This window comes from Ceratotherium simum, chromosome 4 (genome assembly GCF_057802395.1).
Source record: "Ceratotherium simum simum isolate JZ-2026a chromosome 4, ASM5780239v1, whole genome shotgun sequence".
Lineage (NCBI taxonomy): Eukaryota > Metazoa > Chordata > Mammalia > Perissodactyla > Rhinocerotidae > Ceratotherium > Ceratotherium simum.
The window spans coordinates 5,120,897-5,133,332 of record NC_141903.1 but is presented as its reverse complement, the minus strand read 5'-3'; the positions used below and the strand labels follow the sequence as shown (position 1 = coordinate 5,133,332).

The window sequence follows — 12,436 nt, the reverse complement described above, 5'->3', positions numbered from 1 at the left end:
GTGTCCTGTCCCTCCCCCCCGAGATGTACTACACGCCTGGCACCTTGGCCGGCATTCCCTGGTGAGGGTAGCTGACCACTGCTCTGGGAGTGCCCACGATGGGAGCTCAGGTGCCGCCTGGGAGCTGGAGGACCTTGGGCACATCACCTGGCCTCACCATGCCACGGTTTCTTCCTCTGCAAAGTGGTGTGTTACTAGCACCCACCTCCAAAGGTTGAGTAAGGATTCCAGGAGAGAATCAATATGGAGGCCCGAGATTAGCATCTGGCACGGGGGGCCCGCTGCACCCCAGCTCACAGCAAGTCACTGGCGGGAAGCGGGTGCGTGAGGAGCCTCGTGACTGACTGAAATCTGTCCTGATTATTGCCCTTTGTTGTTGTCTCCACATTTTTTGCTATTATAAGCAACCCTGTGATGAACATCTCCATACAGAGAACATTTTGTTTCTTTCAGATTATTCCCTAGAAGCTGAATTTCTGGAAACAATTAGTGGTCAAAGGGGAGGGTATTTTGGACCTTTTGTAATACTTTGCCTAATTGTTTTCTAGCCAGACTGCACCGGCTTCACTGCCACCAGCCACATCTGAGGTATCACTTCCTCAAAGCCGCATACGGGGAGGGTCCTGGAAGTGTCGTGAGGGGGTTGACGAGGGCAGGGGGTGTAGCTGGCAAGGAGAAGGGTCACCAGCATTTAAGGATGGGCCGAGGGCCAGGGAGGAGGGGAGAAGGGACTATGAAGGGACTGAGGAAGAACCATCAGAAGGGGAGACCCTGTCTGCCTCCAAGGCCTGAGCCCTTCAGAGACTAGAGAGCAAGGGAGTCTAATTGAAGAGACCAGCCTGGTGAGGCAGGGAGCCGAGGCCAGGGTGCAGCGCTCCACGGCGTGGATGACCTGGGGCAAATGGGGGGCCTCCCTGAGCCTCAGTCCCGTCCGTGAAATGGGCGTGACACTTCGCCTGCCTCTGAGGTGTGGGTTGGAGTGAATGACAGGAAATGACTTCAAGCACTTCTTGGGGCCCGCGGGTTCTTCCCTTGAGCCCCTGCTGCCATGAGTGGGCAGAGGCTTTGGGGTTCCTTCAGTTTTAACAAACATTCCACAGTTTCAAGGAGAGGATTGAGCCCCAGCCAGTCTCACATGGGGCTTCCTGGAGGGTTCGAGCAGTGGGGCAGGGAACACAAGGCTGGGCCTGGGGAGATCTGAGCACGATCCCAGCTCCACATGTACTGGGCGGGGAGTGGGGCGGCGGCCCCAGCTGTGCAGTGGGGCCACTCTGGGCTCCCTCCAGGCTCTGCAGCTCTGCACTTATTTGCTGTGAGTTCTTGGGCAAGTGACTGAAGCTCTTTTGGCCTAGACCTCCTCATCTGTTAGAAATGAGACTGTAATCCATTTCTTATGTATCCACCCATAACGCATGTTGTGAAAGTTCAGTGTTTAGTGCCCGGCCCTTGAGCGTGCTCATCATTTTATTATTCTGCAGCCCTAGTTCAGCAGCAGGAGGTGGATGACAGGGAGACAGGGGAGGAGTTGAGTGGAAGTGGGGCTCCCCACGCCTTCACTTCTCCTTAAGCCACAAGCCCAGAGTGTTGTAATATACCCAGCTCCCCTTACTGGCTGTGTGACCTTGGGCAAGTTTCCTAACCTCTCTGTGCCTTAGTTTTCTCCTCCATCAGAGGGGGACAATAACAGTACCTACACCGCGGGTTGGTGTGTGGATTAACTGAGCTAATGCTGACCAAATGCTCTGAGTCGGGCCTGGCATAGAGGAGGAGCTCAGGGGACTGTGCCTGTCCTGTGGTTGCTCTCAGGGCTTGGGGCACAAGCGTTGGACCTAGCAGATGTGGCATGGAGCCCAGTTCCTCTACCCACTGACTATGTGACCCTGGTCAGGTCACTTAACCCCATGGAGGGCTGTGCCCCTCATCTATAAAGACAAGGGTGGTGGTGCCCACCTGGCAGGCCAAGCGCACAGTGAGTGTTTGACGTGATTGTTGGCCAAGGGCCCAAAAAAGGACACTCATGAAAACCGCCCAGACCCGCACCCTGCAGCCTGGGCTCTCCCAGTGGCGGCGCATGCTCCTCACGCACCACCCCCCACCCTGGGCGCTCTCACTGCAGGGGCAGGGACTCGCCCTGAGCCATGTCGTTGTAAGCTCTTAGAGAAGGGACAGTCCAGGCCACCAGCTGAGACTGTGCCTTGGTCACTTCCTGACTATCCTCTGCTCCAAGCCTTCAGCAGCACTCCAGTGCCTGCCCGGTCACATGCAGGCTCCCCCACCAAGACCCAACTGTGCCAGCTGCTGAATCCCGTTCTGCCCTCGTCTCCCACTGCATCCCCGGGCACCTTCTTCTCCTGCTGAACTAGATCGTTCCCTGTTCTCAGAGCACAACCCACAGCTCACGCTGCCCCCTGGGCCTGAAGAAACTTGCCCCACCCCAACGCCTCAGTTCAATTTCCACTCATCGCCCCAGACCCAACTCAAATGCCACCTGCTCCGCGGAGCCTCCCCTGATCCCCAGGGCCAGAAATGGCTTCTGTGCCACGCAGTCCTGCCCACGCACACCCACACACACTGAGGCACTGGCACACACTCACGCTCTTATGTGCGCACAGACCCACACATATGTGTGTGTTCGCACACATGTACACATGCACACACCCACTCACGCCCAGGAGTTACCTGAGCCCTGTGACCCTGTCCTAATCATTGACGTCTTTCGTATTAGCTCTGGGTCCTGTTCTGCTGTCTTCATTTAGTCTGGTCCTCAGGAAGGCACGTACCACAGTGGGAAGGGAGCACACTTGCAAGTCGACAGCTGCGGGTTCCAATTTGAGTTTTGCTACTGAGTGACCCTGGGGCATCACTTACCAGCCCAGAGCCTCGATTTCCTGGTCTGTGAAATGGGAACACCTGTACTTGCCTTATAGCCACTGGGAGGGTTAACTAGAAAAAGGATGCAAAATACCCTGTCAAGACCTAGCATGTGAGCGCTCGGTAAATGCTAGCTCTTGTCAATCATTTATTCATTCACAGATGCCGGCTCCATGCCGGCCCCCACAGGACTGCTAGAGTCACAGCCATCCCCTCCCTCAGTGAGCTCCCAGGCTGGTCACAGGCTGTGACCCACCAGTGTTCAGGGGTGTGTGCCCTGGGAGGTCCCTCATCAAGACCGCTTTTAGCAGCCTGAAGTTCCCTAACCCTCACCATCTATTTCCCTCGTCATGGGGGGAAAAATAAAAAGGGATTAACAGTTTGTGAGTATAACCTATTGATCTCAACTAAGTCCCAGGGAGCTCTGGGGGTGCCTTTCCTGGATAAATTTCCCCTTATCTGGCATGAAAATGAACACAGTGTGTTTGCAAGCCTCCTACAGGAAGTCTCTGCCCAGTGTGCTCTGGATGCTGCTCCTAAAGGGCAGAAAGAGGCCTCCACCCATGGGCTTGCGATGGCATGACGTCCCTGCCCGTTGTCCTGCACTGGCCTTTGCCCTTCAAAACGGATGCTGGCGCAGCAAACTCTCATGTTTGCTTCCAGAAGATTACGAGAAGGCTGTGAAAAAATAATTTCTTTCACAACAGTGGCCTGAAGTTTGGTCATTTCAGCATATTGGGTTGGTTTGTGGTAGGAAAGCAAGGTGTCTGGAGAAAATGCTCTGATTGGCTCTGGGTAACTTGGTGTCCTGAAGCGGCCACCTCATAGCTGATTTTAGGACAACCAGAAATTAATCTGGCCTGGAGAAGAAAATCAGGGTCACCCCTGATTTTGGCAAAAGCTCAAGGCCAGGGGAAAGACCTCTGATTTGTTGTGGCCAGCTTCCAGGACATGAGAGAGCCACTTCCCCTTTCTGATGTCCTCCACTTCTGTTTCCTCATAAAGGAGAGGAATCAGCAGGATGTAGGTGATACTGACCCTCTGGGGGTGGCCGTTCTCTCGTGTTGTTGGGTACAGGAGAGCAAGGGCCTGGGTTCAGGGATCAGCCCAGACCCTCAACACACAGTCCTCCAACCACCAGTTCTCGGTGACCCTCAGGGGCAAAGCAGCTAATGCTGTACCCATTGCAGGAAACAAAAGAGGAGGAGGAAAAGGAGAATTTCTTGGAATTTCAAAACATTTCACTTCTCCCATCTCATCTCACGGCTTCAACAGCCCTTCACTGGGATTGTGTCCATTTTACGATGGAGAGCGACTTGAGAAAGGAGATGAAGTTGCCTGAGACCCGACAGCAGGGGAGTGAGGAAGGCTCAAGCTGGACTCAGGACTCCTGATTCCAAATCTCATACTTTCCCCCAATCGTCCCAGCACATGGCTGGTGCCCAGAAATGGTAAGCATCCCTCCCTGTCTCTCCCAGGTCCCTGCCCACAAGGCTCTTCCAGGCTAGCAGCAGCGGGAAGGTAGATATAGACATGAAGCCGCCATGAGACACAGCACAGAGAGTCAAGGGCTGCCAAGGAGCCACGGGAAGCTTCTGCTTCTGTCGATCTGTGAATTGGGGAAGTCAGAAGACGGGAGAATCACTATCTGAACTGAGATCTGTTGGGGTTTTCATTCATCAGTTCACACATGTGATTGAACACCTACTGTAAACTTGGACAGTGGCATGGAAGATGAAAAACCCAAGGGCTGGCTGCCTTTGGCCTGGGAGATGGACAAACTGATGGTGAACCCAAGGAGGTAAGTCTCTTAGCAGAGGAGCCGTAGGAGCCAGGTGGAATCAGTAATGCTGGGTGACCTCAGAGACAGCTTCCCAGAGGAGGTGATGCCTGCACAGAATCTTGAAACAGAAGTAGAAGTTGAACAGCAAAGAGGAAAATAAAGGACTTTCAAGCAATGGAAACAATATGTGCAAAGGCGTGGATACAAGAAACAGAGTAACGTGTGCATGTGGCTGTTCCAAGTGATGATGTGCACTATAAGCAGTCCAGAATAATGGAAAAGGGCACTGACATTCATTATCTGTAGTCCTTACCGTAGTCCTGTGAGGTTGTTATTATTAACTTATTTCACAGATGAGAAAACTGAAGTTCAGAGAGGACCTGAGCAAGGCTTCTCATACAGAGTAGCACTGAAACTGGGTCCTGACCCCTGGTGACTGAACGTATTATAACACCTTCAATGTGAAAAGATGAGATTCAGATTCAAAGAACATTTAGCTAGGAATATTATTAATCAGGACACTGTTAACTGCCCGTAGCAGAAACCCAGTTAAAAGAGACTGGGGTTGCTGGAGGCAAGGAGTTGGATCATAGAACTGAAGAGACCAAGAGTAGCTTCAAGCATGCCTGGATCCAAATGCTCAAATGTCGTCAGAAATCTTTCTCCAGCGTTCAGCTCAGTCTCACACGGTGTTGACCTCAGTCTCAGTCAGAGGCTCCCGTGTGCCCCAGCAGCTCCAAGCTGACACCTCACGCTAGCAGCCCAGTGGAACAGAGGTCCCTTTCCTGCTGTCCAACACGAAGTTTCCTTGGCTGGATCGGGTGGTGCGTCTGCCTCTGTACCCGGACCTGGAGCCACGGCAAAGAGTAAGCGGTCATCCCACCTCACCCACACGGGCAAAGAGGAGGAAGCCTGGACCCCAAAGAAGAGCCAAGGTGCTGGTACCGAGAGAAGGGGAACTGGACACGGGAAGGTGGAAGGGCAGGTGTTCCCCACGAGGGCAGACACCACATCATGTGCTCTCCTGGAACCCCGTTAACATCCCTCCCTCCCCGTGTCAGGGCTCGGGCAGACGCGGGCCGTGGGGCCACGACGGGGATCAAGGATGTGAAACCTGCCTGTATCTCTAGACGTGTGTAACGTAATGGAGTCTCCACAGCGTGGGAACCCAGCTTTGTGTCTCATCCCAACTTACATTTGGCGTGGAAGGCAACAAAGTACAGGAGGGCTGCATGCCCCTGGACATTATTAAGTTAAACGTGCAGGGTAACATTTTTATAAGAAGGTAGAAATTCCATGTGGGGAGGAGGAAAGAGAATGAGAAAAAAGGGACGTTTAAAACAAAGCAAGAAAAGACAAGGGGAATTTTAGAAAAGGTGGGGCAAAAATAAAACACAAAATCACATTGAAGAGATTAGTCAAATATATCAGTAATCTCTGTCCATGTAAATGGAACAAACTGGCCAATTAAAAAAAATGAAGATTGTCAGATTTGATTTTTTATATCCAAACAAATGTTTTTACAAGAGATAGACTTAAGGAAACAAAGATGTAGAAAGCATAAGGAAGGAAAAATAAGATATACTAGGCAAATACTAACCAAGGGAATCTGAGCAGCTACACTGATATCAGACAAGGTGAACTTTAAGCAAAAAGTAGGGCTAAAGATAAAGATGGTCACCGTATTCTGAAAAAAGGTTCAATTCACCAGAATGATAATTCTAAACTTGTATGTAATAAATAAACTAGCTTCAAAAATATGTCAAGTAAAATTGACAGAACTACAAAGAGAAATTAATCATTAACTTCATAAATAAACAATATTAAGAATGAAAGTTAGACCATATTATAGACGTTGCAGAGATTAAGCAAGTTAATGAAGACATTGTGATCAATTTAACACCTCAAACAAGGGAAAACTCAGATGCAGTGAACGAATTCCCAGCAAAACAGGACTTGCCAAAACTGACTTGGGAAGAAATAGAAAATCTGAATGGTCCTATAATCATTAATAATAAATAAGATGAATAATAAACGAATAATAATAATAAATAAGATGAATGAAACACCAGTAGTACTTGGTTTTGCAAAGGAGTTCTACCAAACCCTCAAGGAAAAGATCACTCCAGTCCTGCACAAACTCTATCACAGGAGAGAAAAAGGGACACTCTTCTATGCATTTGATGAGGCCACTTTGGTGTAGACTCAAAACCGGCATGAGAAGGGAAATGATAAAAAATGAGAGACAACTCAAATGTCCATTAACAGGTGAACGGATACAAAAATTGGAGCGATTCACATAATGGAATACTTTACAACAATGAAAATGAACTACAGGTATGCGATCAACACAGTTTAATCTCAAAAATATAATGTTAAACAACAAAAAAAAGGTAGCTACAGAAAAAAATCATAAAACATGATTCCATTTAAAAGTAGAATGCAGGCAAAACAACACAATATATCGTTTAGGGATACAAAAATATTTGCTGAAATAAGTCAGGTGCTGGGAAAGTTCTGTTTCTTCACCTGAGAGTTGATTACATTGGTGTCCTTTTTAATATTCTTTAAACCATGTGTATATGTTTTTTACATAGTCTCTTTGGATATATGACGTATTTGATTTTAAAATATTTAGTGATGGAATAGACATGTATAAAAAGATATGTCTGAGTAGAGGAGTTATTTAGGATGTTTATTTTCTTCATTTTGTTAATCTCTATGTTCTGAATTTTTTACTATGAACATGTGATCTTTTCAGAATAATATTAAGTGATCTTTAAGCCATTTAGAAGAAGAGAGAGAGTTATTTCCTAGCCTAGAGCTAGCTTTTCTTTGATTACTTCAGTGAAAGTCACTTGATTGGAGCCACAGGCTGCGTCTGGAATGTTAATCCATGGTAGATATCTGCCTGCTTGGCCAAATATGTACACTGCTGGTGTGGAGAAGGACCGGAGCCTCTGAAGTGCCTCTGAAGGGTGTGACCTTGAGGTCCAGGTGAGGGCAGGTGTTCTGGGGAGGAGGGGCTGGCCAAGCCTACAAGGAGAGCTTGGGCTACGCGGGGCCCCCAGCAATGGCTAAGCTGGACCATACCGCGCACTGAGGGAAGCTGTGGCTGTTGGCTGTTCCTTACTCACAAAGCCTCACAAAGTCAGGCGGCTGAATCCACAGCTCCCGTCTGATAGATTCTAAAGGGAAGCACGACTCTCTTCCCTCTCCCTATGTGGAAGGGGGAAGGAGCAGTGAGCCAGATTCCCCTCGTGGCCAGATGACCTTAACAGGTGATGGCTAGAGCTGAGGCCGGACGGGAGCTTCATGGGACATCCAGAGGAACTGCGATGGCTCTCAGGACAAGCTGTGGGTGGCTCCCAGGTTCAAACTGGATGAGGAAAGCTACCATTCGAGCCTAAGCAGGGAAGCAAGAAAGTAGGTAGCCTTTGTGGCCTCAGACATTGCTGAAGCCAGATTGTCCTGCCCTGGGGCTATGGATCCACCAGACAGTCTCTAGGACACCAGGCAGTCAGTGCCCGGCTTCCCTGTGTTTGGGCCAAGTGTGAGCTGGGACTCCCTCAGCCACAGTCGCTTGCAAATCCCTTCCTCATCCAGCCCACAGTCCTCTCCCACTTGCATTATTTGCAGTTACTTCTCTACAGCAACTCGCTGTTTTCACCGAAATACATTTATAAGAAAACTTTACATCATCACCATAAATGGAAATGCAGCATCTCTTGTGGAAAATGCAAAATACTCGTGAGCTAGATACAATGACCCAGGACAGATCCGGTTGCCTGGTCAAAGCTGCAAGCCCACTCTCTGCTCTTTGCTATAAGGGGAGATGTGCAGGTGTTAGGTGCTGAAAACCAGGAGCACCAGGCTGAGCCTTCTCCGTTGACCTCATGAGGCTTGAAATAAAAATCATAAAGGCATTCCTACTCCCTGACAGAGCTGAAGGAGAAAGCAGGGCTGCATCCACGTCTTAGCAGGCAGCAGGGAGAGGAAGTTCGTATGCCCACGAGTGAGGGACGTCTCTTCTTGCTGAAAATGTGTGTCAAATACTTTGTTAAAAACTTTCCTACCAAGCATTAGGCTCACTCACCTCCGGTCACCTTCAATCAGATGGACTCAACAGACACTAACTGAGGACGTACTGTGTGCAGCCACAGTTGCAGGGGTTTGAAAGGCAAGCACCTTGCCTTCAAGGAGCACACATCCTAGTGGAGAGATAGATGTGTTCACAACTTATTTTAATGCAAGGCTGAGTAACTCTCTGTGTCTTCTTCTCCCAACCTTCCCCCAGCTCATGCAAGGCGTGCTGTAGATGCTCAGGAATCGTTTCATTAAGACTCAGAAATAGCAAACATGAATCGGGCTCCTGCTAAGAGCCAGGCAATGTGTGGGACACTTTTAGACATATTTTATAGCACTTAATCCTTTCAAGAATTGGAAAGGTGGTTATTTTTACCACCATTTGAGGTTCAGAGGAGTTAAGTAACTTGACCAAGGGCACACAGCATGTTAGAAGTTGACTTGAGATTTGAGAGCAACTCTCTGGGATGCTCCCTCGTGGGTTGAGGGAAGAAGTCTCTGTTGCACATGGGAGGTCTCCTGCCCCATCCCACCCCACCCTTCTCAGGGCCTGGCTTAGAAGAAGCAACAGCCAGTGGCTGGGCTCTGGCCCCACGGGCCTTGCTCAGTGGTCCCCTGACCTGTGCTTGTGTCTCCTCAGGAAGCCAGCGCTGTCCTGCGCCGTGTGCTCCAGCAACCTTCTGAGCTGCTGCAAGAGCCTCTGGGGGCTTAGGCTCCTCCAGAACATGGGGGAGCCACTGTTTGAGGAGCCGCTGAGGACACCGCCCCAGGAAGCGGTGAGGACACTGCCCTCCGAGGCCGTCTAGACCCAGCCCCGGGACACTGAAGATACTGCTCCTGGCCACCAAGATTTGACTCTTGGAGCCACTAAGGACCCAGAAGCCCCCCAAAGCCCCCCAAGGACATCCTAGCCTGAGTCTGGGGACTCCCAGAGCACACAGGGGGGTGCTGGGGTCCTTGGGCCTAAGATGGAGCAGCCTTCTGTACTCAGCGGTCCCAGACAGATGTTCAGGACCCCCCTGGGTCCAGGTCCGTTGAATCCCATGGGTTCAAAGCTCACATTGGTGCTGGCCCTGAGTCATGAGCAGGGGCAGCGGGACATTTGGGGATGTGTGCACGTGTGTGCACAGATGTGTACGTGCAGGAGCACGCTGTCTTCTGAGTAGAGTGTGTTGCCAATAAAGTGTTAGCCTCTTACTGCCCCGTGGGTTCTGCAGGACAGCAGAAAGGAGAGAGAAAGGAAGGGAAGGAAGGAAATGAGCCTTTAATGAACACCTATTGTGCACAAGGTCTTCACCTGCATGAGCCCCCGTAACCCTTACAACAACGTTTGCAGTAAAGATCACTGTCCCAGCTTTACAGAGGGGGAAACTGAGGGTGAGAGAAGTACGGGCCTGCGCAAGCCACTCAGCTAGAAAGTGTGCCAGGCTCATAGGAGATGCTCAAAAAATAGCTGTTGAATGAATGAATGAGCGGGTGAGAGGATGAGTGAGGACCCAGGCCGCCAGCCCATGCTCTTGACAGGACACTACACTGCCTCTCAGGAGAGAGGTCAAGATACTTCCTTGACTCAGCCTACCCTCCTCCTAGCGAGGCTCAGACCGGAGCCTGGGGGCCCTTCATACTGCAGTCCCGACCCTCTGGTGCTCTTCGTCAGCAGCAGGTGGTGTGGCATGGACTTACCGGGGAAAGTGCCTGGCATCAGGCAAGGAGAGATGGAAGTTGGGAGACACAACAGACTTGAGTGGGGGAGTTGGCCCCGCAGCACCCTCTGCTGGATGTGTGACATGGGGCAAGTCCGGGAACCCCTCTGAGCAGCACTTTACTTCTCTGCCCAAAGGGGTAAGCTCCCCTTTCCTGTTGACAGAGTTGTTGAAGAGACCTGAGGAGCAGGGGTAGTGACAGCCCCAGAGTGATGAGGGTGTCCATAGGCAGTCCTCACTGACCACTACCCCTCCCTGAGCCCACTCTTCCCTTGGTTCCAAGACCCCCCCATGGTGTCCCCTCCCTGCCCACCCATGCCTTTTCAGTCCCCCGGCAGCTCACCATCCTCTCCCTGGCCATCAGATGTGGTCATTCCCCAAGGCTCAGTCCTGAGCCTTCTCTTCTCACTGCGGTTTCTCTCCCTCCATGGCCTCATCTACACTCTCGTAACTGAAGTCACCATGGAATTTATCTCTGAGGAGATCACTCTCGGATTTGTACCTACAGCCCAGGCTCCTTCTGGGAGCTTTCCACCCACCGTTGCCTACATGACACCTCCACCTGGGTGTGTTGAAGGCACCTGACCTTTAGCGTGTCCACAACTATACCCCTGACCTTTCCTGCACCTGCTCCTCTCCCAGGGTTCCCCTTCTCAGACGGAGGCCTTCTCATTGGCCTCAAAGGCCGGGGGCCAATCTTGGTACCTCCCTTCTCCTGGCTCCTTGTGGTCATGCCTCTCGAGTCCTCCCACATGTATCCACTGTCCCCTTGATTCTCTCCACCTGTCCTGTCATCACTCGATCCCACTGCCATCCCCACTGTCAGGACAATTGAAACAGCCTCCTGACAGCTCTCTGCATTCCCCACTCCCCCCGCTCCAGTCCGCTCTCCACCCCACAGCCGCAGTGGGCTGTGCAGCATGCAAGACCAATCATGTCACACACATGGAGGAAACCACCTTTCACCCGACATGTCCCTCCAGCCTCCTCCTGCCCCACACTCCCCTCCATCTCTTCACCCCAACCCTACTGGCCCTCTCCTTTTGGTTTGTTTATCTCACTGCTCCTTCCAGCTACCGGGCCACGCACAGAGCTGTTTCCATGACTTGAAATGCTCGTCCCGCCCTTTCGGCCACAAGATTTCAGCTCAAGTAGCACTTACTTGAGGACGTCTTCCTTGACCCTCGCTAGTGGATCAGGCCCCCGACACTCATCCCAGAACTGACCTTGGAAGCCATTGGCGTGGTTGTAATTTACAGCCGTGTGTGCAACTGCCTGAGCCCCGTCTGTCTCCCCTACTCGGGAGGTAGTGGGTCTTGTTTCTGTTGACCATTATGTGTCTAGCCCCTAGACGAGTGTTTGACACGTAGTAGGAGCTTTAAGCAGTTTATCTGCCACTACACCTGAAGGCATGATTTGCCCTGATGGCCCCCAGAGATGCTCACTCTTGGCTGGCTTCCTTCTGGAAGCCCCGGAATCCCCTCTTCAGAAGTTTTCCCAGGAGTCTGAGGCAGATGGGCCTCTGAGTCATGGAGCCATAAGACTGGTCTGGCTGATCACAGACTCAGCTGGTCAGGGCTGAGGTCAAGGTGCACACTCACCACTTGCCACTGCACGAGGCTCCTTCAACTCTGTCTCTGAGTTGCCCCCACCCTTCAGGAGGCCTCCTAGAGCCTCTGCTGGCTGCAGAAGTGGGGTGCATGCTGCCTGGAGGAGGAGCAGTGGGCCCCCAAATCCACGTTCCATGTTACCGTCATGTTCCAATAAAGCTACCGAAACAGATGCTGCCTTGCGGTTTTATTTTTTAACTTTCTAGTGAGGAAATACTCCCCAAACTTCATTATACAGTGTGTCTTGATTTAGAGAAAGAATTATGACAAAATGTTGGGGTAAAGGCCAACTTGGAAATTGCCTTAAAAAGTAAAGGAGTTTTCAGGAAACTAGGTTTCATCTTAAAACGCCATGTTAGACATGAGTGATGGGCTGATCAGAA

General features: G+C 51.0%; 1 protein-coding gene across 2 annotated transcripts in view; it reads left to right on the top strand.

Moving 5' to 3' along the window:
* The window catches only part of HRH2 (histamine receptor H2), a 40,053-nt gene extending 27,847 nt beyond the window's left edge, over positions 1-12,206 (top strand). Inside the window, exon 4 of one of the 2 annotated variants that reach the window (XR_015551902.1) lies at positions 9,381-9,474. Coding sequence is in view for 1 of the 2 variants with exons in the window: in XM_014786095.2 (XP_014641581.2) it covers positions 9,381-9,546 (166 nt within the window). In the remaining variant the exon portion in view is untranslated. Of the gene's footprint in view, positions 1-9,380 lie in introns of both variants that reach the window. The other variant, XM_014786095.2, reaches the window with a different exon arrangement.
* Positions 12,207-12,436: the final 230 nt, after the last annotated feature.